This window comes from Aspergillus fumigatus, chromosome 2, assembly GCF_000002655.1.
Source record: "Aspergillus fumigatus Af293 chromosome 2, whole genome shotgun sequence".
NCBI lineage: Eukaryota > Fungi > Ascomycota > Eurotiomycetes > Eurotiales > Aspergillaceae > Aspergillus > Aspergillus fumigatus.
In genome coordinates this window covers 156723-179694 of record NC_007195.1, presented here as the reverse complement: position 1 = coordinate 179694, position 22972 = coordinate 156723, and the positions used below count along the sequence as shown (strand labels likewise).

At 54.4% G+C, this 22972-nt stretch overlaps 10 protein-coding genes across 10 annotated transcripts; 8 read left to right on the top strand and 2 right to left on the bottom strand.

Moving 5' to 3' along the window:
* Nucleotides 1-235: 235 nt before the first annotated feature.
* On the top strand, nt 236-1614 carry AFUA_2G00800 (polysaccharide lyase family 1 protein; the record flags this gene model as incomplete). Its single annotated transcript, XM_744124.1, has 6 exons — nt 236-432; nt 486-629; nt 677-802; nt 852-948; nt 998-1231; nt 1276-1614. 6 exons carry the CDS (start codon nt 236-238, stop codon nt 1612-1614), a joined length of 1137 nt encoding a protein of 378 aa, XP_749217.1.
* Nucleotides 1615-2429: 815 nt separating this feature from the next.
* AFUA_2G00790 (nuclear transport factor 2 family protein) lies at nt 2430-3489 on the top strand. Its single transcript, XM_744123.2, has 2 exons — nt 2430-2731; nt 2792-3489. The coding sequence occupies exon 2, from the start codon at nt 2810-2812 to the stop codon at nt 3194-3196; it is 387 nt and encodes a 128-aa protein (XP_749216.1). The 5' UTR covers nt 2430-2731; nt 2792-2809; the 3' UTR covers nt 3197-3489.
* Nucleotides 3490-3735: 246 nt separating this feature from the next.
* On the top strand, nt 3736-6348 carry AFUA_2G00780 (uncharacterized protein). The gene is made up of 6 exons (XM_077804028.1): nt 3736-4390; nt 4452-4697; nt 4764-5048; nt 5108-5659; nt 5710-5882; nt 5949-6348. The coding sequence occupies exons 1-5, from the start codon at nt 4120-4122 to the stop codon at nt 5868-5870; spliced, it is 1515 nt and encodes a 504-aa protein (XP_077660195.1). The 5' UTR covers nt 3736-4119; the 3' UTR covers nt 5871-5882; nt 5949-6348.
* A 1038-nt stretch (nt 6349-7386) lies between these two features.
* Nucleotides 7387-9764, top strand: AFUA_2G00770 (FAD-dependent oxidoreductase). Its single transcript, XM_744121.2, has 2 exons — nt 7387-8437; nt 8490-9764. Exons 1-2 carry the CDS (start codon nt 7463-7465, stop codon nt 8841-8843), a joined length of 1329 nt encoding a protein of 442 aa, XP_749214.1. The 5' UTR covers nt 7387-7462; the 3' UTR covers nt 8844-9764.
* A 34-nt stretch (nt 9765-9798) lies between these two features.
* Nucleotides 9799-12166, top strand: plyA (pectate lyase family protein). Its single transcript, XM_744120.2, has 6 exons — nt 9799-10350; nt 10413-10639; nt 10689-10774; nt 10821-10906; nt 10958-11574; nt 11651-12166. The coding sequence occupies exons 1-5, from the start codon at nt 10249-10251 to the stop codon at nt 11420-11422; spliced, it is 966 nt and encodes a 321-aa protein (XP_749213.1). The 5' UTR covers nt 9799-10248; the 3' UTR covers nt 11423-11574; nt 11651-12166.
* Nucleotides 12167-12394: 228 nt separating this feature from the next.
* AFUA_2G00750 (isopenicillin N synthase family dioxygenase) lies at nt 12395-13632 on the top strand (the record flags this gene model as incomplete). Its single annotated transcript, XM_744119.1, has 4 exons — nt 12395-12532; nt 12579-12812; nt 12862-13479; nt 13528-13632. 4 exons carry the CDS (start codon nt 12395-12397, stop codon nt 13630-13632), a joined length of 1095 nt encoding a protein of 364 aa, XP_749212.1.
* Nucleotides 13633-14029: 397 nt separating this feature from the next.
* On the top strand, nt 14030-15115 carry AFUA_2G00740 (uncharacterized protein; the record flags this gene model as incomplete). Its single annotated transcript, XM_744118.1, has 2 exons — nt 14030-14279; nt 14352-15115. 2 exons carry the CDS (start codon nt 14030-14032, stop codon nt 15113-15115), a joined length of 1014 nt encoding a protein of 337 aa, XP_749211.1.
* Nucleotides 15116-15547: 432 nt separating this feature from the next.
* On the top strand, nt 15548-16735 carry AFUA_2G00730 (FAD-binding oxidoreductase; the record flags this gene model as incomplete). Its single annotated transcript, XM_744117.1, has 1 exon — nt 15548-16735. One exon carries the CDS (start codon nt 15548-15550, stop codon nt 16733-16735), a length of 1188 nt encoding a protein of 395 aa, XP_749210.1.
* Nucleotides 16736-16894: 159 nt separating this feature from the next.
* Nucleotides 16895-18582, bottom strand: AFUA_2G00720 (putative aldehyde dehydrogenase; the record flags this gene model as incomplete). The annotated part of the gene is made up of 4 exons (XM_744116.1): nt 16895-17170; nt 17240-17945; nt 18029-18479; nt 18537-18582. 4 exons carry the CDS (start codon nt 18580-18582, stop codon nt 16895-16897), a joined length of 1479 nt encoding a protein of 492 aa, XP_749209.1.
* A 1949-nt stretch (nt 18583-20531) lies between these two features.
* Nucleotides 20532-22901, bottom strand: AFUA_2G00710 (putative alpha-amylase; the record flags this gene model as incomplete). The annotated part of the gene is made up of 9 exons (XM_744115.2): nt 20532-21326; nt 21371-21611; nt 21656-21802; nt 21848-22010; nt 22057-22285; nt 22331-22439; nt 22483-22598; nt 22642-22680; nt 22728-22901. 9 exons carry the CDS (start codon nt 22899-22901, stop codon nt 20652-20654), a joined length of 1893 nt encoding a protein of 630 aa, XP_749208.1. The 3' UTR covers nt 20532-20651.
* Nucleotides 22902-22972: the final 71 nt, after the last annotated feature.

The window sequence follows — 22972 nt, the reverse complement described above, 5'->3', positions numbered from 1 at the left end:
AGCACTGCCCTTGATGATTATTTCCCGGTCCACCAATCGGAGCGACTTTCCCTAGATTCTTGTATTGCTTTCTTCATGAAGGCATAGCTTTAATATGACTGTGGCTGATATGGCTGCGTAATTCTGTGGGGTGACGAATCTCCACCCGAACAATGGCTTGGCAACACGACTCCAGCATATAAACAGGTTGAGGGCCACTGCTTGGGAAGACAGGCTCAATCTGCTCAAGACGAAGATGAAGTATCAGGATCTTCTTGCCATAGCAGGCTGCATCGCCAACGCCGGCGCCGTCAGTGTCTCCGGCGCTGCTGAGGGTTTCGCCAAGGGCGTCACTGGTGGTGGGAGTGCAACGGCTGTCTACCCCAGTACTACTGCCGAGCTTGTGTCCTACCTTGGGGACAGTGAGGCTCGCGTGATTGTACTGACCAAGACGTATGCATTCATTGAAATAGCTTTGTTGTAGGTGCATGCTAACTGTTGACCAGGTTCGACTTTACTGGTACTGAGGGCACCACAACAGCGACTGGCTGTGCACCTTGGGGAACTGCCTCTGCGTGCCAGCTGGCAATCAACCAGAACAACTGGTGTACCAACTATGAGCCTAATGCCCCCTCGGTATCTGTCACCTAGTGAGTGTGGCTGGGTTTTCTCCCATAAGCACAACTAACGGCTACAGTGACAATGCCGGTATCCTAGGTATCACCGTCAAGTCGAACAAGTCACTCATCGGATCGGGATCCAGTGGTGTGATCAAGGGTAAGGGTCTGCGGATTGTCAGCGGGGCGAGCAACATTATCATCCAGTAAGTTTACCTGTAGTATGTGGTCAAAGATAATAACTGACCCTTGCAGAAACATTGCGATCACTGATATCAACCCCAAGTATGTATGGGGAGGCGACGCAATCACCATTGACAATGCCGACATGGTTTGGATCGATCATGTTACGGTCAGTTCCCCAGGCCCAATCTTGTTTGGCTCACTCTGATGCCTGGTAGACTGCGCGTATTGGCCGCCAGCATCTCGTCCTCGGGACTAGCGCTTCGAACCGGGTGACCATCTCCAACAACTACTTCAACGGAGTCAGCAGTTACTCCGCCACCTGCGACGGCTACCACTACTGGGGCATTTACCTGGATGGATCCAACGATCTGGTCACCATGAAAGGCAACTATATCTACCATTTCAGTGGCCGCAGTCCCAAAGTCCAGGGCAACACCCTTCTCCACGCGGTAAGCTCCTCACCTTCTTTTCCAAGCACAATCTAACGAATCAGGTCAACAACTACTGGTACGACTCCAGCGGACACGCCTTTGAAATTGGATCTGGCGGCTACGTTCTGGCCGAGGGCAACGTCTTCCAGAACATCGATACCATTGTTCAGAGCCCCGTTGATGGGCAATTGTTTACCTCGCCTGATAGCAACACGAATAAGGTCTGCTCGACCTACCTTGGACACGTGTGCCAGGTCAATGGATTCGGCAGCTCGGGGACTTTCAGCCAAGCTGATACAGGTTTCCTGTCTAACTTTGCAGGCAAAAATATTGCCTCTGCGTCGGCGTATACCGCGGTGCAGAGTACCGTTCCCTCGAGCGCGGGACAGGGTAAGATCTAGTTTGGCGTGAAAACGTTGGACGCAGGAGGTGAAGATGAGGCAAGCAGCCGGTTTTTGAATGTACCTTGACAGGTAGAGATATATCGCGTCAAATGCATTTCGGTCAGGAAGTCATACATATGTCGTACAAGTAGTTGAATGAAGCATACTATCCGCGAGGCGTCGAACTCGCCTGAGGCTCGTAGCGGCGAGGGGGAATAAAATCTGGTGAGTAACCGGTGAGAGATTCTTCAAAGCTCAAGCCACAAGGGGACATATTAGGCGATTGCTTGACCATGGTAGTGTCATTACAGTTTAACAATGTTTCTTTGCACTATATATGACGGAAGATCGGCAATGTTAAGACGCAGACGCCTGATCCATCGACAGAGCGACAATACCATCAGATATCATAGCCTTAATGAAATGTCCCTCACAAAACGAGTGAGCAATTCAGGCTATGCTTCTGCTTTCTTTTGAGTCCAGCCGTTGTTGAAAGACTACGTTTGTCGGTGCCTCCATCGCCCCCTATTGACGTTATCAGCAAAGATAACGTTATCATCAGCGCCGGGTGGCTTTTGCTTTGGTGACTGACTTGACCAAATCTAGGTAGTATAGCTCTATTGCGGTCACAGAGCAGGTCCTCTGACTGGGGTTTCCATTTTACTAACATCGCCTATCTTCATCAACATCTGAAAAGCAGAGTGCCGGCTCATCCACTAAATCAAATGCTTGGCACAATAGAGTGTTGACGGTGTGTCCCACCAGGACACAACAGGTAGGCCGATATGACGCATGTGGAGCACCAATCTTGACATCCTGATTGAATGCTCATCATGGGAGATCCGGCTCGATCGCAGCGAATCTCATTCTATCTAAAGCACCGAGACAAGAAATAGAGATGACACCACGTCATGCACGTGGGAAGAAGCCACATGACGTCACTCCATGTCTTGCGCTCCCTCTTTATATCCATGGAACTGTCGAAAAGGTTGAATTGAATGACAGCTTCTCGGGACAATAATAATACTTAACGGCATCCTAACGAACGCGGTTGACGGGACTTCCGACTCCTCACGCCCACTTCAACAAGTTGCGATTCGCCTCAACTACCCTGATTTAGGAGCATCCCTTGAGCGTACGTCTCAGATATCCTCGATTGTCTCTTGCGCACATATTGTTGACCGTACATCTACAGTTGAGCCCATCAGTCACTATGCCTTCCATGCACGATCGTATCCGCGAGGACCTCATCATCAAAGAGCGCGCTCTGTGGACGGCCTTGACCTCAGCAGACCCCGGGCCGGCTATCGAGAAACTCTCCCACCAAGAAGTCAACATGATATTTCCTCAAACACCCATCTTAACGCTGGAGGGCGAGAACAAGATCCAGGATGCTGTCAAGCCACCCTTCCACCGATTCGATACCTACTCTCTGGACGAAGTGCGGGTGATCATCATCGATCTCATGGCGGGTACGGTTACGTACCGGGTCACTGCTACCAGAGGAAACAAGACGTACCGTGCAAATGGCTCGACGACCTGGCAACAGGCTTCGGATGGAGAATGGCGGATTATTTGTCACCAGGAAACATTGGTGTAATGCTCAGTGTGAAGCGTTTTGGGCAGTTATCTCTTTCTTTTTATTTTGATAAGGTCCTGTTTCACATTGTTATAGCTGCTTGATACCGATGATGTGAGCGTGTATGTTACTTTCTTAGATTGATGGCTGATTGGCTGAATGAGCTGCCAATATGTTCTACAACTGATCATCATGAGCTGCTGGCGCAAATCTTTCAGGTGGTAGAAAGACGGGACTACTTAGGTAGGAACTATATACAGAAAGTCTAACCAAGCTCGGTGTTGCAGGAATCCAGCAGTAGATGTCAGATAGGCAATTGTTCTTCGTCGTCGGAAAGCATTCCAGAGATATATATATAGGTAGCTATGTTGTGGTATGCTTCCGCCGATATCGACTACTAAGCACACTGGCAAATCAACAATAGCAGAATCGATCACGGCACAGTCTCTGTGGTATTACATATGCAAGAAGATTTGATGCCGAACACAGTTATGCGTTATCTTGGATGAATGTTCAATGATAGGCCGTGATAAAAGTGATCAGAACAACATGATGTGATTGTAACCACTTTCCAATATTACATACAAGACATCATTGCTTTACTATTCTCAGATGTATATCCAAAGAAGCGGAGTGAGAGATATGATGAAATGAAAGCAGAGAAAAGAGATGCGACGACCCGGAATCGAACTGGAGACTTCCAGAAAACTTCAACTGATGCCTTAGGCATAGACCATTTTCTGAGTTCTCTGGGTTTTGCTTCCATTTTGTTAGCGACCGAGGCTGCTGCGGGGATTCTTGCACTGACCGATGACTCAATGATCAGCCAATGTTAGTAGCCAATGCCATTGACTCATAGGTCAAACCAGCAGCTTGGCTAGTGCGATTACAATCACACCGATTCTTTGAGACCATTGAGATGAAAGCACTCGATAAAATGATCTATGCAGTGGAGCCTTGTTCGCACATCTAGTGGGGCCCAACCCCAGCAATTCGCTATCATAATACGAAGCCGGGGCGGTATCCCAGTCATTTGCTACTCCTCAAAATTTCTGTCGTCTTCGGACAATGTCTCTTTCCATTGTCTTTCGAACCGTTCTTCACTCACAAGATTCATGATGAATCTCGCCTCCGTGCGTGAGGCCAAGTGGGGCCAGGAATGGCGCTCCTCCTCGTGGTTCATCGTCACCGCGATGGCAATGGCCCTGTTCACAGGTAAGTCGGCGGTATCCATGGATCATTGCGCTTGAACTAATGCGTTGCGATCAACACCTAGACACGTTCCTATATACTTTCCTCGTCCCGATCCTCCCCTACGTGGTTGAAGATCGCCTCGGTTTGGACTCCTCGCTGACACAGCGGATTAGCTTCGCGTTGCTGTCCGAAAGCGCCGCTGTGGCCGTCGTGCTGAATCCGTTCATTGGACACTATGCTGATAAGTCGGCGTCGAAGCGAGTCTGGCTGCTGTCGGCGCTGGTGGCCGCCCTCCTGGGATCGGTGTATCTGGCGCTGGCGACGTCGGGTGGGTGATATCTTAGACAAGGTGAGGTGTTCGTCGACGGCAACTGACCAGTCTGTGGTATTCTAGTGGTCCACATTTTCATCGGCCGATTTATTCAGGCCATTGCCAGCTCGTTCATGTGGGTGGTGGGTTATGCGACGATCGCCGACAGTGTCGACTCGACTCGTCTGGGTGTGATATATGGGATCATCTCGGTGGCGGCGGCTGTAGGATTGTCGGCGGGACCGATGGTCTCGGGTGTGCTGTTCAAAATCGGTGGTTATTGGACGGCTTGGACTAGCGCGTTTGCGATCCTTCTTGTCGATATTGTTCTGCGTTTCCTAATGCTGGAGAATCCCCGGAGAAAGAGAGGTGGGTGATCGACCCGGGGGTGCTTTTCTGTTTCAAGGTCTCATCTGGCGCGTTTGCAGAGAAGCAATCGGATCCTTCCCCTGCGGATGACGGCCCACACGAGGAAGAAAACTCGCCGCTGCTCCGCCCGGACAATGACACATCGACCGCCTCGCGCCCCGTGGCTGCACCGGAGACAGTCGAAGAGAAGACAGGTCTCGAATACTACGTGTACATGTTTCGACACCGTCGATTCGTAACCGGGGTCCTGGGTTATTTTGTCTTTGCGATATTGATCTCCAGTTTCGACACGACGCTTCCCCTGCACGTCCGCGATGCGTTCGACTGGGATAGTATGCCCGCGGGACTGATGTTCTTGGCCTTGCAAGGCCCCGGCATTGCGCTCAGTCCCCTTGTTGGCTGGTTGAAGGACCGCGTTGGGACACAGATCCCCACCACGATTGGTTTTCTGGGTTTGGCGCCTCTGATGTGGCTGCTAGGGGTGCCGGGGGATGAGCGATTCCCGTGGGCAAATCAAGGCCAGAGGGGCCCGATCATCTATGCCATGGACGTGACGGCCGTGGGAATCGTGTCGGTCTTACTCAATGGGGTTGGCGTACTCGAAGCTACCGGTAAGTCTGTCACTCATCGATCAGCAGTGTGCAATTCCTGATCCTGATAGCGACCATTGATGAAATTGAACATCGGCACCCGGGCATATTCGGACCCCATGGCGGATACTCCAGGGCCATGTCGATTTGCAGCCAGAGCTGGACCATAGGCGCTTTCTTTGGGCCCATTCTCTCGGGCTACATGGCCGAACATATTGGAATTACGAGATGACCAGTACGATTGGTAAGTTTGGCAACAAAAAAACATCTCTATCTAGTACTTTGTGAGAGCACTGCTGATTGGCTTCAGCGGCAATCTGCGCTGCTTCCGCCGTCAACACGTATTGGAATCTTCGGCCCAAGGCACAATCCAGCCACGGGGAGCTTGACCCGGACCCGCTTCCGTGATGTAGTTATGTCGTACCGAGTAGTCATTCGGTGAGAACAGACAGAGTATCTGTACTGGCGTACCCAAGTGGATCGATCGCACGGAGCTCCACCGTGGACTTCCTTTGTCGGTGACCTGCAGCATCATCGACGACGGACGACGTCCGACTTGTTATTGGGACTGCTCAAAACAAAATAGAATGCATGAATAGACATAATAACTCCGAAACAAAAAGAACAAAACATGACATTCCGTGGGTAGACAGGTCCAAAGCGAGAGAAATCCACTGGGAAAGTCGGGGCCGCACAACCCCCGGACTTGCCCCTATTGAACGTTTGTTCGAACGACTATTGGGTTTTAGTTCGGGGGCCTGGGCCTCACCACTCAGGCTATAGATTCCTCCGTCGAATAGATAACCACCACTGTGTCCGGAGGTGCCTCGGCACCAACCCCCGAAGATGAATGGACAGATCGCAAGCGCAGATTTTATTGATCCTGTTTTGTTTCCTGGCCGTTAGATCAAGAGAAACAGGGAAAGCTGCGCCAATCGTGTTTCGCACTACGCAAGGGACTTTCGGGGTGGGCCGGAAGGGCCGGGAGAAGACGCTTCCAACTTTTGCCCCGTCAACGGCCACGTTTGGGCGCTGTCAGTGGTCCAGATCCCGAGTCTAAGAGGCCAAGTTCTGAAGCTAACTCGGTCTGGCAGAATGGCAGAGGAAACTATTTCGAACTAAGGATTTTATGCTCAAGGAATCCTGGCAATAACACACGTGTCTGAAGAAAAATTTCGTCAACCCATACATGCATGCAGAGAATAGCCAGAGTGGTAAGCTGCAGACAAGAACCAGGGGGCCGTGATGGTGATGAGATGATATTGATGATGCTGATGATGATGCAAAATACCCGAGAAGTCTCCATTTCCCGGCCGAAGATCAATTTTATTTCCGTTCAGCTTTTTACCCGTCCCATTGTTTGGTCACTTTGGGGTGCTCTGTCCTCTGCCCTGTGAAAAACCGGTGGATGTGACCTGTCCTTGACCACCCACGGACTGACACTACGGAAGTTCCCGTGGTTTCAAGATCGTCCTAAGATTCAAGACTAGATCTAGCTTTTCTGTGACATAAGACAAGATAATCTCAAACCTTTCCCCAGAGTCATTGTGGCAACCTGACTGACCTGCTGGGATTTGGTTCTTTGTCCGTGGAGAGAGTGACGCTCTTCATAAAGCTGCGTAGTCTAGTCCGGTTGTCCGTTGGCAATCGGGATATGAATCAAGGCAGCCCCGCTGAGAGTGTCTGGCTTTTTTCTTGTTTTTCTTTCTTTCTTTCTTTTTTTTTTTTTTTTTTTTTTTTTTTTTTTCCTCGTTCGGTTTGCTAAGTGTGAACACTTCACTCTGGCAATCTGATCATACGATACCTTAATCATACCTTCATACCATGCCTCCGAGAAGGATTTTGATCGTTGGGGCTGGAATTGCGGGCATCGCTAGTGCTCTGGCCATCTCGAAGGAGCTGACCCCATATGTTCCAGACCTGAAGATCACCGTCTTTGAGCGTCATGACGTCCTCTCCACCTCGGGGGGCGCTATCAACCTCACTCCCGTCGCTCAGCGTCATCTCGACCAGCTCGGAGTGCTCGCAGAACTGGACCGTTTGGGAGACGAGGGTGGAGCGGACGTCGATGCCATCCAATTCTTTTCCTGCCGGTCGGGCAAATCCCTGGGGTCGATTGATTTTACCCGGGATCAAGGCCAGGGATTCAGCGGATACAAGGCCCGACGGGTGATGCGGATTATCCTCTCGGTCGCGATGCTAGCGGTCGTCGAGCGCACCCGGAATATCGAGATCGTCTTCGGCAAGAAACTCGCCCGGGGCGAAGAGACCGCCGACGAAGCCATCCTGTACTTTCAGGACGGCACCACGGCCGTGGGAGATCTCGTCCTGGGCTGCGATGGCGTGCACTCCGCCACACGCACGCGGTGGATCGCACCCGACTATCCGTCCGAGTACACGGGCATCTCATTCCTGCAGGGCGTCGTCGACGCAAAGACGCTCAAATCCCGCATCCATTTCCGATCGACCTCCATGAACATCTCCCGACACGGCACGTTGCTCGCGAGCTACTGCGACCGCGACCAGGAGCAGATTTTCCTCGCCGCCATTGTGCAGTTTGCTGAGGAACTCCTCCCGCGGTACCGCATCGAGGCCGGCCAGGACTGGCGGAAGCAGCATGCCATTCGCAAAGCCCTGCAGGAGGAGATGCAGGATCGATTTGGGAAGTCGGGGATCCCCTGTATCCGTGAGATGATCAATTCCCCGACTGACTGGATGCTGTACCCGGTGTACCAGGTTCGGCCTGGTGGACGGTGGCACACGCAGCGAGCCATCCTGCTGGGAGATGCGGCACATGCGGTACGCGATCTTGGATTTGGAGATACGGTGCCCCGCTAACGCTGTGCTATAGATGCCCCCGCGCGATGAATCAGCCGCATATGCGCTCGACGACGCGATCGTGTTCGCTCGGATACTAGCTCGATACCGCGGCGAACCGCTCACGGACGCATTCAGAGCCTACGAAGACATCCGACGCGAGATAGTCAACGAAGCGTTCAAGTCCGCTCGGCGAATGTGGGAAAAGCACAAGGACATGGGTCTGTTGGAGAGCCGGCTGCGCGAGTGGACGCTGCCTTTCTATATCCGCAATTCGAAGGAGGCGCGCGAGGCCATGTGGGAGTTTGATGCGACCAAGATCAGCATACCGACGCCGCTGGAGGAGCAGGAGTCGCTCTATTCGTTTGAAAAAGATTATCATCTGTAGCGGTTGGGATTGGGCTGGAGTTCTGTCGACCGGTGTTGCATATACCTTGGATGGGCAATTGGGCACATATTGCATTGTATTGCGGGGTCTGCTTTGGGATATTATCTCTGTCACATTCGGCTCTTTCGACTGGGGTGTCTATAGACTAGATTTTTCTTTTGATCATACAACTACAGAGCATTGCAACAAATGTACAATTCGCTTCAGGATCATCCACGTCATCGCCAGAGTTTTCTAATCTCCACGAGTCAGTCAGGATTGACTTGGCAGAGCCCCCTGTTTCTTGTTGATCGAAGTTCGTATGGGATCCTGCGGCGTTTCCATACTTCTGTTGACAGCTCCGATATCGACATTAGCATTGACCGCGGCGTCATTTATTGTCGGACATTCTCTCTAGATTGCATCCAGGCCAATTCCACCTGTCGCGTTGGTTCTCTCGCGTTGATCTTCACGATGGTCATGGGACGCTCCTCTCCGGATCGACGACCTCGGATGACGATCCCGCCACGATGAGATTCGTCAGGGCCCTATTATCCCGGGAGTGTCGGAGAGGTCTGAAAGCAATTGATGGAAATATTGTTTGCTCTGATGAAAATCTCTCAGCAGCGCCATCTTTGGCCCATCACACCCCCTATCACGACAAATGCCAATACCGCAGCTGAAACCCCGGCTTTCTTGGCAATGAACTGCCTGGACAAGCTTTGAAACATCACCCCGTCATTTGTGGATATTCTGCGAGACACTTGGGGACTCGCCATTGCTGGTCAAATGCTGGATCCCTCCATCATGTGCACTGGCATCGAGCGTCATTTCGTCGCTGTCCGCACGCTTCTACCCCGCTGAATCCAAACCCTTGGCTTCTGCATCGACGATGACCAAAATCCTGTGAGACCCTTTTTCAGGGTAAATGCCGGCCGCGGATGGCCTTGGCGGCTGTGCTTGACAGGGATAAACACGGTGCGATGTGTCTCAGCGGACGGAATTTGTCTTGCGCAATATAGCATCATCCTGGCCGAATCTGGAGTCGTGTGACGCTGATCGCTGGGAAGTCCGTCCACCTATGGAGACGGTTCTTCCATTGCAGTGGTTCTGGATAGGTACCGGGGCCGAGAATTGCCGCCAAGAGGACTGGTGTGTGGCCTGCTGTTCCAGCTTGAGCAGTGTGTATGAGATATACGTATGCACTGCCCCATTGGGAAATATATGGGGGCCATTCCCCAAATAAGCAGTACAGGGGCTCCCGGGGTATGTAAAGCTCACTGATGCCGCCTGCGACGAGGTTTTCGTTTCAGTAGGCTCAACAGGCTTGGTCTTGATTCTTATCCGCTCTCTTCACTTACTTTCTTTCGCTTTATTTGCTTCGCTCGTCAAGTCTGGTACTTGCTTTTCTTTCAACTCAACAACCATGAAATTCGTTGCTACTCTCATTGCCTGCGGCCTGTCTGGACTGGCCCTGGCTGCTCCTACCGCTACTGTCAACTCGTTGGGGAAGCGCGCCGCCGATGATGTACGTCTTCTGCTTGAATGCGTTTCCTAGTATTTCTCCAGGGCGAAACGCTGACAGGACAGGCTGCCTTTGGTTACGCCAGCTTGAACGGAGGCACCACCGGTGGTGCTGGAGGTACCACGACCACCGTCTCCTCCTACGCAGCCTTCACTGCTGCCGTCTCCAGTGATGCGAAGAAGGTGGTCTACGTCAGCGGCCCCATCAAGCAGAGCGCCAAGCAGGTCAAGGTTGGCAGCAACACCAGCATCATCGGCAAGGACTCCACCGCTGTGCTCGAGGGATTCGGCCTGTACGTACAACCTTGCCTGTGGACAAAAGGACACGCCTAATGAGAACAGTCTGGTCAAGGAGAAGTCCAACGTGATCATCCGGAACCTGGGAGTCAAGAAGGTTCTGGCGGAGAATGGAGATGCCATTGGCATTCGTAAGTATCCCTTCTTTGGACAATGGACTCAACTAATGAATGGCAGAATACTCCAACAATGTGTGGGTTGACCACGTCGATGTCTCCTCTGACCGTGACCACGACAAGGACTACTACGACGGCCTGATTGATGTACATCTCCTCCCACGGAAACTGCGCAGGCAACGATACTGACAACTGCAGGTCACCCACGCCGCCGACTACGTGACCATCTCCAACAGCTACATCCACGACCACTGGAAGGCGTCCCTGGTGGGCCACTCCGACAACAACGGCGATGAGGACAAGGGCCACCTGCGCGTGACGTACGCCAACAACTACTGGAGCAACATCAACTCGCGTGCTCCCTCCCTCCGCTTCGGCACCGGCCACATCTACAACAGCTACTTCGAGAACGTCAGCGACGGCATCAACACCCGCGACGGCGCCCAGGTCCTCGTCGAGTCCAACCAGTTCGTCGGCTCCAGCAAGGCCCTCTACTCCACCGACGACGGCTACGCCGTTGAGAGGGACAACGACTTTGGCGGCGCCAAGAACACTGCCCTGCAGGGTACCTTGACCACGGTTCCCTACTCTTACTCTCTGCTTGGATCCAGCAAGGTCAAGTCGGCTGTTGTTGGAGTGGCCGGTCAGACTCTGAAGTTCTAGTTTTGACGGGATGGAATCGCGGGAGATGGATGGAATAACGGATTGCTGCTTGTACATAGTTGATACTTCTTTCACTCCTTCGTCTGCCAATTTTACCTACTTTGGTTGATTGCATTTCTATGCTTTGCCAAGAAAGAAGAACTTCTTTCGTGGTATGTCCGGCGTGTCCAGCTCTTCGCTGGTCTCAAGTACCCCTGTCAATAGCCCGCTATTGACCAGATACTATAGGAAAGGAACATACCCCTGACAACGCGGAATTACCCGAGCCACACCCCACGTTCGTGCCATATGCAACAACCCCCGTATGCGCATACAGATTGACGCAGACGACAACGATTCCCATGCAGCTGACGGCCTTGACGGATGCAGCAAGGGGGTCGTACACCTGGTCTCCCGTGAGTATTAGCTTCATGCAGGAGAGCCGCGTGGAAATGGATCTCGTCTAATGCAGTCTTATATTGCCCTGCAGCTAGTTCTTTTATCCTAGAAAGACCTATCAATAGACTTTATTTCTTGCCGATGGAAATGGACCGTCCAACTCTTTCGGATCGTGCTCAACCTGGCTTAAGCTCAGCAGCGCATCTCTAGACTCTCTGTCTAGCAACAGTAGATCACTAGCAACCGGCATATTGCATCATCAGTGATTGCTCCTAAGCATCTGGACGGATCCTCGATGTCGCTGAAATCGCTAAGCTGCGGAACCCGCGGGAGATCCTGGATGCATATGTGACTCCGTTGAAGGAGATAACCCTCTGAAGGCCAGGTCGAGATGAAGACAGGTTTATTACTATCTATATCTGATATACCATTCGTCATCAATCATGCCATCTGGACAAGTAATTCCGCCATCAGAGCAGATCCACCACGGGAATCTTTCCGGCCCCGCTTTATGTCTCGTTTCTTCCGCTTCTTCCCCTCATCACTGCGATCTCGCAATCTCCCAACTCTCCCAGGCCATCATCCCACTGCAAGATGGCTGATTTCTCGTCAATTCCCATCATCGACTTTGGTCGGCTCCAAGATCCGTCCACTAAAGAAGAAACCTTGGTCCAGCTGCGGGAAGCCATCTTCCTCGTGGGATTCCTGTACCTGACCAACCATGGCATGGAGGTATGCCCCTGCACCTCACGATGTGTTGCTATACTGAGCAGCTCAGGAAATCATCAAAAAAGCCCATGCTACCCTTCCCGACCTCTTCGCGTTGCCCACCGAAGTCAAAGAAAAATGCAACATGATCAACTCCCCCTCGTTCGTGGGATATACCCGGCTGGGCGCGGAGACGACGGCCAAGCAGACCGACTGGCGCGAGCAGTTCGACTTTGGGACTCCCGGGATGAAGCAGTGGACGCCCGAGGACCCGATTTGGCAGAGGCTGGAAGGAAACAGCCAGGTCGGTTGAATTCTCCCCAGAGGGCTACGAGACCGACTGACAAACGAAGTACCCGGATTACCCCGGTGTCCGCGAACTGGTCGAGGAGTACATCGCCGAGTCGGCCCAGTTATCCAAGAAGTTCATGCGCCATGTGGCCGAATGTCTGTCGCTCCCGCCGACCACCTTTGAGGCGTTCAGGGGCAACATGGACCGGCTCAAGTTCATCAAGTACCCGCAGTCGCCGCCGGGGTCGCAGGGGGTCGGTCCGCACAAGGACTCGAGCGGGCTGTTTACCTTTCTCTCGCAGGATGATACGGGGGGATTGCAGGTTCTGAACAAGAAAGGCGAATGGATCGATGCGCCGCCCATCGAGGGAAGTCTGGTGGTGAATATCCAGCAGGGATTTGAAGCTATCACGGGGGGGGTCTGTACCGCCACCACGCATCGGGTTATTGTGAGTCTCTGTTTTACGCTTTATCTTGGCCACCGGTCTGACGTTGAAAAGGCACCCACGTCCAAAACGAGATACAGCATCCCCTATTTCTCCGCGGTGCGGATGGACCTCACCCTAGCCCAGCTGAAAGAGTCGGCGGCGCATATTGTGCAGCGGATCCCGGCGTCGGACGATCGCAAGAAGCGGGCAGTGGATGTGCCGAGCGAGTTCCTGTCGCCGTTGTACTCTTGTGTAAGTCTCTTGCTGCCATGTGCTCCCTTCGCGGTCTGACGGGCATAGTTTGGGGAGGCATATATGCGGAATCGCATTCTGAGCCATCCGGATGTCGGCCAGAAATGGTATCCGGAGTTGTATGAAAAGTACTCCAAGCAGGTATTGACATAGATGGCCAATAGATTACCCAATAGATTACTCCGTACCCCTCTGTGCTCTGTCCTCCGTCCTATCCTCTGCGATTCCGTAGGCGTGAGACCGACTGATGATTATTTCCGCATTGGCGGCTTGGGCTGATTTTCCGCCCCCATTCCGCATGCACGAATCAGACAGTATTCCGCCGGTTATGGGAGAGCCTTGCAGGATCAGCATCCAAACAAGGCATCAGACTGGCCAACCGACATGCCTTGGCGCGTTAGTAGCAGCAGCTAGTCCGCTAGCCGTTCAACTAAGCATGGGTGATGGCCCCGTTGCTGACTCTTTCAGCCGGTCTGTGCTCCAAGTCGCAAAGAAGAGATAGATAAATCTTACACCTCCCACCCGGATCTCCCCAGACAACCCCATCGCTATGGCCAAAGTGGCTGCCCTCGGACTGCTGCTATGGGCAATCCCCTCGGTGGCCGTCATCGCAACCGTGAAGTCCCCCTGTTTGTCCGTCTGCGGAGGCACCCAGAAGACGATCGGCGACGAGCTGATCTGCAACGATGGCGATTACAATGCGACGACGAAAGGGCTGACGATGAAGAACTGCCTCCTGTGCGAGAGTACCAGTACGACCTACTCGAGCCAGTTCGACAGTGACGTCTACTGGTTCATCTGTATGCATGCTCTCTCCCTTGATTCCCCCACCACATACCACACCGGGGCACATGGCTAATGATCCGGCGTAGTCAACCAGAAATACACCATCCAGGTCTGCGTCTACGAGAATTCCGCCTCGACCTCGCTGTCCCCCTGCGAGTCGCAATGTCTCCCCCTGAAACCCGTCTTCGAGACCCTCTGGTGGAACCGCAACGTGTCGCTGTACAACTACTGCACGCAGAACAACAATGCCTTTCCAACCTACGCGAGCGGCTGCTCCGAGTGTCTGAGGGCCAAGGCGGGCTCCAAGGTCCTGGGCAATTTTATGGATAATATGGCGTCGGCGTGCAAGACGCAGCCCAACGCGACCAAGGGGGAGACGGTGACTCTGGCTCGGCCCTTGTTTGATCTGAGCGTTGATTCGAATGCGACGGCGACGAGTACCGCGGGGCCGACAGCGACGGGGACGGAGACGGAGACGGAGACAGGCACGACGACGTCCTCTCCGACGCCTACATCCTCATCCTCATCCTCATCCTCGGGGCTATCAGCAGGGGCAGCTGCAGGAATTGGGGTGGGTGCTGGCGCCGGCGTCATCCTCGTCGGGGCGTTGGTCTGGGTTCTGTTCCGCCGCCGACGACGACATCGCGCTGCATCACACCAACCTCAATCGGTGTATTCGCCCGCTGGTTTAGGAGGTCAGGCATATGCGCCACCGATGCAGCAAGAAGCGCCGTATGCGGCTGGATATGCCGTAGAGAGGAATCCTTCCAAGCTGGTGGAGGCGCCGGGCACAAGTGAGCAAAAGCCAGGAGGGACATGGGCGGCCGAACTACCATCGAACCACTCATAGATTTGCCAAGTATCAGGTAGATGGAAGAGTACTAATTAATGCAATGACTTTGTGGACGGTGAGAAATCCTCAGCGCCCCATCTCGTGTTTGCTTACTGATCGGGCTGGGCATCAGCCACGGCGATGCGGGGCATAACGGGGCATAACGAGGGGAGGGGGATTTGATCTTCATCTGCATCCTTCAGCTGTATTCATCGTATTCATCCACCGCTATTTTCTCGATTCTAGTCAACATGATTTCCGACTCTGCTGTTGCTGCTCTCAAAAGTCAACTGCGGTCGGCCAGGGTCTACACACCCGACTGCGAGGGCTATCCCAATACCCTCCAGCGATGGTCGGACACCGGCTCGAAAGCAGCGGTACGCAATCCGCCCTGCCCCCTTGCCTCCAGACACGCATCATTACTGAGGTTGACAGCAGGGAATCGTGGTGATGCCCACTGAGGCCGAGGATGTTCGGGCCGCTCTCCTCTGGGCCCCAGAGCACCAGATCGACCTCGCCGTCAAAGGTGGCGGCCACTCGGTCGCGGGCACCAGCTCGTCCGACGGCGGCCTGGTGATTGACCTGTCCCTCATGAACTCCGTCTCCGTGGACCCAGCGGCCAAAACCGTGACGGTCGGCGGCGGCGCCACCTGGAAGGAGGTCGACGAGGCCGCTGCCGCGCACGGGCTGGCCGCCGTGGGAGGCACCGTCAACCATACCGGGGTGGGCGGGCTGACCCTGGGCGGGGGGTATGGCTGGCTCAGCGGCCAGTACGGCCTCACCATCGACAACCTGCTCTCGGCAACGGTCGTCCTGGCCACCGGACAGGTGGTGACAGCGTCCGCGACGGAAAACGCCGACCTCTTCTGGGGCCTCCGCGGCGCCGGGTACAACTTTGGCGTCGTGACGAGCTTCACCTTCCGGGCCCACGAGCAGCCCAACCCCGTCTACGCGGGGCTGCTGGCCTTCCCCCCGGACCAAGTCGAAGCGGTCATCGAGCAGCTCAACCGCACCCTCGAGCACCCCGACCCCCGCAGCGGCGCCATCTGCATCTTCGCCCAGCCCCCCGGCGCTCCCGTCCCCATGGTCAACGTGATCGTGTTCTACAACGGCACCCAGGCGCAGGGCGAGAAGCGCTTCGCGGGTCTGCTGGCCCTCAACCCCGTCGTCAACACCACCGCCACGATCCCCTACTCCCAGGTCAACGCCCTCCAGAACCCGATGGCCACCTACGGCGGCCGCAAATCTTTCAAGGGCGTCTTCTTCCACCCGCCGCTGGCCCCGTCGTTTGCGCGCAGCATGCTGGACGACCTGACCGCCCGGCTGCAGGCCGAGCCCGATCTCGCCGCGTCGGCCCTCCTGCTCGAGTTCTACGATATGCGCGCCATCTGTGCCGTGCCGCGCGAGGCCACGGCGTTTGCCAGCCGCAGTTGGACGCAGAACGGACTGATCAACCTGCGGTGGACCGATGCGCGCAAGGACGGGGAGCACCGGGCCTGGGCGCGCGAACGGCAGGCGCGCTGGAAAGCCGAGTTGGACGCCCGGGTGCAGGAGGGGGTCCCGCAGTACATCAACTATGCCGAGCGTACGTCTCTTCATCTCCTCTCTTCATCCCTTGCCATAGCTGACAAGTGCTAATATGCTATTAGCGGGTGACTCGGTGGTCGACAACATCTACGGCGAGAATCTGGGGCGACTGCAGGAGCTCAAGGCCAAGTATGATCCTCACAATGTGTTTCATAAGATGCACCCGATCCGTGTGTAGACCGGCGATTCTGTAGATAGGACGAAATGCAACTACATAATCATATACTTGACCGTCTTGACCGACGTCCACCCCTCCAGCGCCTCCTCGCCCATGTCCCGACCGAACCCGCTCTCCTTGACCCCTCCAAACGGCGCATTCGCGCTGAGCATCGCCCACGCGTTGACCGTCACCTGGCCCGACTCCAGCGCGCGGCTCACCCGGTGCGCGCGATTCACGTTGGTGGTGAAGATCGCCGCGCTGAGGCCGTGCAGGGTGTCGTTCGCCTTGCGGATGACTTCCTCTTCGGTCGAGAACTTGGCGATACTCTGCATCAGCAGCATTAGTATAGTACCTCACTTGTTTCTCGTACGTGCCGATCCGGGTAGGTTGCTTACCGCCACCGGCCCAAAAATCTCCTCCTTCATAATGGCCGCATCCTCGGCCACGTCCGCAAACGCCGTATTCTCCACGAAATACCCGGTCTCGCCGACCTTCTCCCCGCCAAACAGCAGCCGCGCGCCCGTCTCCTTGCCCTGCGCGATGTACCCCAGGATCCTCCGGTGCTGGGCCCCATTGACGATCGGCCCCTTGGTGGTGGCCGGGTCCAGCGGATCGCCCACCACCCCGGGGTTCTCCTTGGCGGCACGCACATACGCCGCGAGGAACTTGTCGTAGATCGTGTCCTGGACGTAGATGCGCGATCCCGCCGCGCAGATCTGCCCGTTGTTGGCGGTGATGCCGATCCGCGTCCAGAGGAGCGCGTTGTCCAGATCGCAGTCGTCGAACACGATGGAGGGGCCCTTGCCGCCGAGCTCCAGCGAGACCTTTTTCAGGTTCGTCTTGGCCGCGGCGGCGAGGATCTTCCGCCCGGTGGCGCTGGAGCCGGTGAAGGACACTTTGCGGATGGCCGGGTGCTCGGCGAGGCTCTGGCCGGCGGGGAGGCCCAGGCCCGCGAGGATGTTGACGACCCCGGCGGGGAAGCCGGCTTCGACGATGAGTTGGGCGAGCTTCTGTCCGTATAGCGGGGAGTTTTCGGAGGTTTTGATGATGAGAGAGTTGCCGGTGGCTAGGGCCGGGGCGAGTTTCCAGATGGTGATCATCCTGGGCACCTGTTTTAGCTCCTGTTCTGTATGATCTTGTATGGTTTGTATGGTGTGTATGGCTTGAGTGGAAAGAGGACGTACAATGGGGCATTCCATGGCACAATGGCCGCGCAGACCCCCAGCGGCTCGCGGAAGGTATATCCAACGCCCCCCGGGATCTCCAGGGTCTTGCCGTCGATCTTGTCCGCCCAGCCGGCGTAGTACCGCAGGTTGGCCACGGCCTGCGGGATGTTCATGCCCATGCTGTCGGTGTAGAGGATTCCGGCGTCGACCGCCTCAAGACTGGCAAACTCCTCGGCGTCCCGCTCGATCAGGTCGGCGAGCTTGAGGAGGAGTCGGCCGCGCTCGGGGCCGGGGGTTGTCCGCCAGGTCTGGAAGCCGGTGGTGGCCGAGGTAACGGCGCGTTCGACATCGGCGGCGGTGGCGGCGGAGACGGTGCCGAGGGTGCTTCCTGTGGTTGGGTTCTCGACGGTGAGGGTCTCGTTGGAGGATGAGGGGGTGAATTCGTTGTGGATGAAGAGGCCCGTGGGGACTGTCTGTCTGGTTAGTGGCTGTAGAGTCTCATCTCTCCTATGGAAGGTCTACGCACCGGTAATTTGGCGGCCAGCGGCGCCAGTGACAGTGATGGTGGACATTTGGACGGTCGTCTGCAGAACACCCGAGAAGGAGAATGCTACGAGGGGCTGCTTCGAGGGGCAGCCATGAGGGATGGCATGAGGGGTGGCATGTTTATATGCTCCCGCTGCCCCTCGGACCGTTCCAGCCTATTCCGAGTGAATTCCGAGTGGCAGCGGGGAGATCAGCAACGGCTGCCGTAGACTCGACCGTAAAGGACACTAACTACCGTCGATCAGGAAGGTGGGGGGATTATCCCAATGTAGCAGGGTTAGTCAGAAGTTATTAAAAGCAAAGGCTTGTTATCGCGAGCAATCAGAAGCACCATCTGAATCAGCGGTCTGCTAACAGGCTTGGCAGTCTGTTTCACCTCGTGTCAATCGTTGAAAGGGGGTGTGCATCTAACCCAGAATGTATATAGAAGACAACATGGGCTAACATGAATAGGGGAGGTTGACGAGAGGTTGTGCATGGAGATAGCATTTCTACGGAGTACAGAGTACGGCGTAGTCTCAGAATGTCTACGCTGTTTTATGTGCGGGACGCACCCGCAGGGTCTACATGCATGGACAGGACAGTACACATTATGGCTAACTGCATCCATTGCCTGATGATTGCTACACCATGTATGCTGCTGACCTCAATTTCATTCATTTCATCCGCCGATTTGGTACCGCAGCTTCAGTAGTAGTCGCCTGACGAATAGTAACAACCGTGTGGTATACAGCCTCGTTCGGAGGAATATATATTCTCGCTAGAATTCAGATCCTACACAAAAAGTAATCAGACCAGTTCCGATAGGATCAAGTCCCTGACTATAATATGCAGTCCATGCAATTCATCTCATTCAGGCCCAACCTCTTCTCCGGTTCCACATGAGGCACTTTGCCAAAAGACGCTCGCCCAGGTATTTCTCTGGTCTACGCTCCGTGCTCAGCAGGACGGAGCAGCGCAAATGCTGTCCGGTCCCCGGCAGCGTTCTGCGGCTACCCTCAGCAAACGGAGGATTGATTGGCTATGGATGCTTTCCAGGTAGCAGACTCGCTAAATATCATCTGAGTTGGAAGTGTGGTGCGACCTGCAACTGATGAGCTGGACGACCTCTTTACCCTTCGCACGGTAGTATGGTCTCTATCGGCATCGCAAGGATGGCGATCGTCCTGTTCGAGGATATCTTCTTACTCATGATCGATACACACAGGATGGACACTATGTGAGTCTAGGAAGAAGTTGGGGTAGAGGGGACCTTCATCAAGGATTTGGAGGTTGTTGATGCGTTGAATACTTATGAGAGATGTAGCAGATGAGACATTGGGATGATTATCGGTCTCTCCGGAGCAATGTCTCCGGAGCAAAGCTTACTTTCTAGAGTACCTCTCCCAAGGGGCTTTGAAATCCACGGACGATGTGTGAAAGCAGCTTCCACAAGCTGATTTGATCTGGGTCTGTTCGAGTTGCTCCCTTCATTTGCTGTTGAGGCGAATGGGGACGTGGCCGAGGAGGGTAATTGAGCTTCGTTAGTCATTGTACAGGGGAGAGTTTCCGAGGCCTATTGCGAATGAAGTGGAAACAGCTATTCGGATTGCGAGGGAGGTCTTTGGAGGCGCTGGCGTTTCCTGTTACTGCTATGTTGCTTGCGTTCAGCCCTCGTGGGGATGATCGGGTCATTCTTCAGGTATTCGGGCAGGATTCACAGTTAAGGTGGTCCTGGTATGGCTGGAGATACTAATGAGAGCAGAGTATGAGATACAGAAGCTGTCGTTGTGTGACATCCAGATTGACTATCATGTACTGCCTGATGGCCGTTACGGCCTGCCTGAGCTCGTCCAATTTGAGGAGCTCGTCAATGCCGTTCATCTGCATGTTACCGGGAGGGAGATCAACTCACGTTTTAAACAAGACTCTGACCATTTATATTTCTTTCATTGACATCCTTATTGGACATTGTCTACTAGGATACGGTGAACAAGCATGTCCACGTATACGATAACCTCCTGCTACATGCAATCTAGTATCCCCGCAGACATGCCGCATGTAGCTCAAATCAACCTATGTACATCATCCAGTACCTAGCGCAATTGAATGGAGATCATCTCCACGTATCAGACACCGTCACGGTCGTTCCCGCACACCCAGTCGGCACCGTATACGACCGGTTCGGATCACTTTCCCACGCGATGCTCCCATCCGACCCCTTCTTGACGAATTTGTACTCAAATGAGGTGCCAACAGGCAGGGTCACGGTGACATACCACTCAGGGTTCGACGAGGTGTATTTACTCGCCGACAGAGCAATCGCAGAACTCGTGTCCCAGTTCCCGAGTTGGCTGATCGAGCCGGTCAGGTAGATGGACTCGCCGTAGGTAGTTGTCACGAGCTCCTCGAAGAGAATCGGAATGGCTGTGGCAGCTGCGCATGCTGTTCTTGTCGCTGTTGCGCTCGTGGTGGCACTGGGGGCGGTCGCCGTGGTGGAGATAGAGTCGCCGCAGAGGCCACTCCCACTGACCCATGACGAGGGCACGAAAACTCTGGGCAAGCCGGATACCATTGGCACGGCGAGATTTCCGCTCGAGTCCACGGTGAGAGTAGTGCATGTATACATCTCGACAAGGGTGGCGCCGGCGGAGTAGCCCGTGCCGCTGAGAGAGAGGGTGTAGGAACTGCCCGAGGATCCCTTGTTACTGAGGACGGTAATGACTTGAGAGCCAGCGACTGAGCCCTTGCGCATAGCGAGAGTATTGGAATCATAGTAGAACGGGTTGTTCTATCGATGTTAGCGGTGGAATGCGAAGACGTGACCGGAAATACCTTGGATGTTATGTAGGCTGAGTCTTTGGAAATCGCTAGCTTGCGAATCTTGTTGGTAGAGGCAATCCAGCTGTACAGCGTAGCGCTGGTCGAGTATCCAGACAGCCAGACAGCCTCGCGGTTGGCAGGGTCAGCACCGCCGCTGTAGTGCTGCTCCTGTCCGGCGTAGACAATGGGGATGCCGTCGGAGAAGAACATGAAGGAGATGACGTTCTTGGCTTGCGAATAGTCGCTCGTATAGCTGGGGAGGTTAGTTGCATTCAGGGAACGGAGGCACGGTCTTACGAGGCAAATCGGGGGTTATCATGGTTCTCGATAAAGTTGCCGAGCAAAGTGGGATCCGCACAGTCAGACGCAACGGAGCTGATCATGTTGTACAGATTGCTGATGCTGCCGCTGGTCGATTGGAACGCGTAGAGAAGTTGATAGTATCTGCTCTCGTCAGGATCAAATCCGTACGGAAATCATAATGCGTACATGGGGTAGTTGAGTACACCATCCAGGTAATTCTGGTATGGACAGGTATATTGTGGATCACCCGAAAAGACTTCACCGACACAGTAGACGCCAGCAGCGTCATTGTAGCCGGGCCAGAAGTCTTTCTCGACATGCTTCACCGTGTCGATGCGCAGGCCGTCGACTATCTCGGTCAGTATCATTCACGCTCGGATGCGGCTCTCACTGACTGGAGTAGTTGGCAACCAATCCCTTCACCCAATCATACCAGATGCTTCGCACTGCCGTGCTGGTCGTGTCGAGATCGGGTAGCGAGACAGTAGTATCTCCCAGCCAGCAGTCCTCCACAGCTGTTTGGTTGTTGTAGTCGGTGATGAGACAGTATGGGTGGAAATAGGTAGCGGAATCAAACGGAGTGAAGACACCGTAGTTGACCGAGTTTCCCGCTCCGTTGTAGCCCTTAACCAGTCAGATTATAATGTACAACTCGAGAAGACGGCGTACCATATGGTTGGCGACCACATCGACCATCAAGTACATGCCACGCGCGTGCAGAGCGTTGGCCAGATCTCTAAGATCTTGTGCCGTTCCATAATTGGCATTGACCTCGTGGCTTCGTCGATTAGTATGAATCACCGCGGCCAAAGAGAACTCACATATTCTGCTGCCAGTATCCATGGTACGAAGTACCATCGCCGGTGTTCTCATAGAACTGCTCAGTTACGGGGGTGATCCATATGGCAGTAAATCCCATGCCTTGAATGTAGTCGAGCTGACATTGTTAGTTTCGACCGCGCGATATGGGACAGTCGTACATGATTGATGATCCCCTGCCAGCTCCCGCCGCAATACAGCTGCAAATGTTAGCATGAGCTCGATCAAGAACGATAGGGGGACACACTCGTTGCGTGACATCGCAGGCAGCAGTCGTGGAATTGTCTTCTCGGCCGAACCGATCGGTCAGGAGGAAATAGATCGATTGACTGCGCCATTCGGCTGGGGTCAGAGCATGGGCAGCCTGTCCGAGCAGGGACGAGCACAGGGACAACGGGAAGAGCTGCGCGATCCACTTCATCCTGGCAATGTGCGTCTGCAGCTTGCTCTCAAGTCATACGAAGCTCTCTCAACCAGAGATGCAGACTTTAT

What these genes read in the sequence shown, in the direction of transcription:
- AFUA_2G00790 (XM_744123.2), top strand. Translation starts at nt 2,810, where the DNA reads ATGCCTTCCATGCACGATCGTATCCGCGAGGACCTCATCATCAAAGAG.
- AFUA_2G00780 (XM_077804028.1), top strand. Translation starts at nt 4,120, where the DNA reads ATGCAGTGGAGCCTTGTTCGCACATCTAGTGGGGCCCAACCCCAGCAA. An exon ending in TCTGGCGCTGGCGACGTCGG is followed by an intron (nt 4,698 to 4,763) that starts GTGGGTGATATC and finishes GTGGTATTCTAG; the next exon opens with TGGTCCACATTTTCATCGGC. An exon ending in GAATCCCCGGAGAAAGAGAG is followed by an intron (nt 5,049 to 5,107) that starts GTGGGTGATCGA and finishes GCGCGTTTGCAG; the next exon opens with AGAAGCAATCGGATCCTTCC.
- AFUA_2G00770 (XM_744121.2), top strand. Translation starts at nt 7,463, where the DNA reads ATGCCTCCGAGAAGGATTTTGATCGTTGGGGCTGGAATTGCGGGCATC. An exon ending in TGGGAGATGCGGCACATGCG is followed by an intron (nt 8,438 to 8,489) that starts GTACGCGATCTT and finishes GCTGTGCTATAG; the next exon opens with ATGCCCCCGCGCGATGAATC.
- plyA (XM_744120.2), top strand. Translation starts at nt 10,249, where the DNA reads ATGAAATTCGTTGCTACTCTCATTGCCTGCGGCCTGTCTGGACTGGCC. An exon ending in TGGAGATGCCATTGGCATTC is followed by an intron (nt 10,775 to 10,820) that starts GTAAGTATCCCT and finishes AATGAATGGCAG; the next exon opens with AATACTCCAACAATGTGTGG. An exon ending in ACTACGACGGCCTGATTGAT is followed by an intron (nt 10,907 to 10,957) that starts GTACATCTCCTC and finishes TGACAACTGCAG; the next exon opens with GTCACCCACGCCGCCGACTA.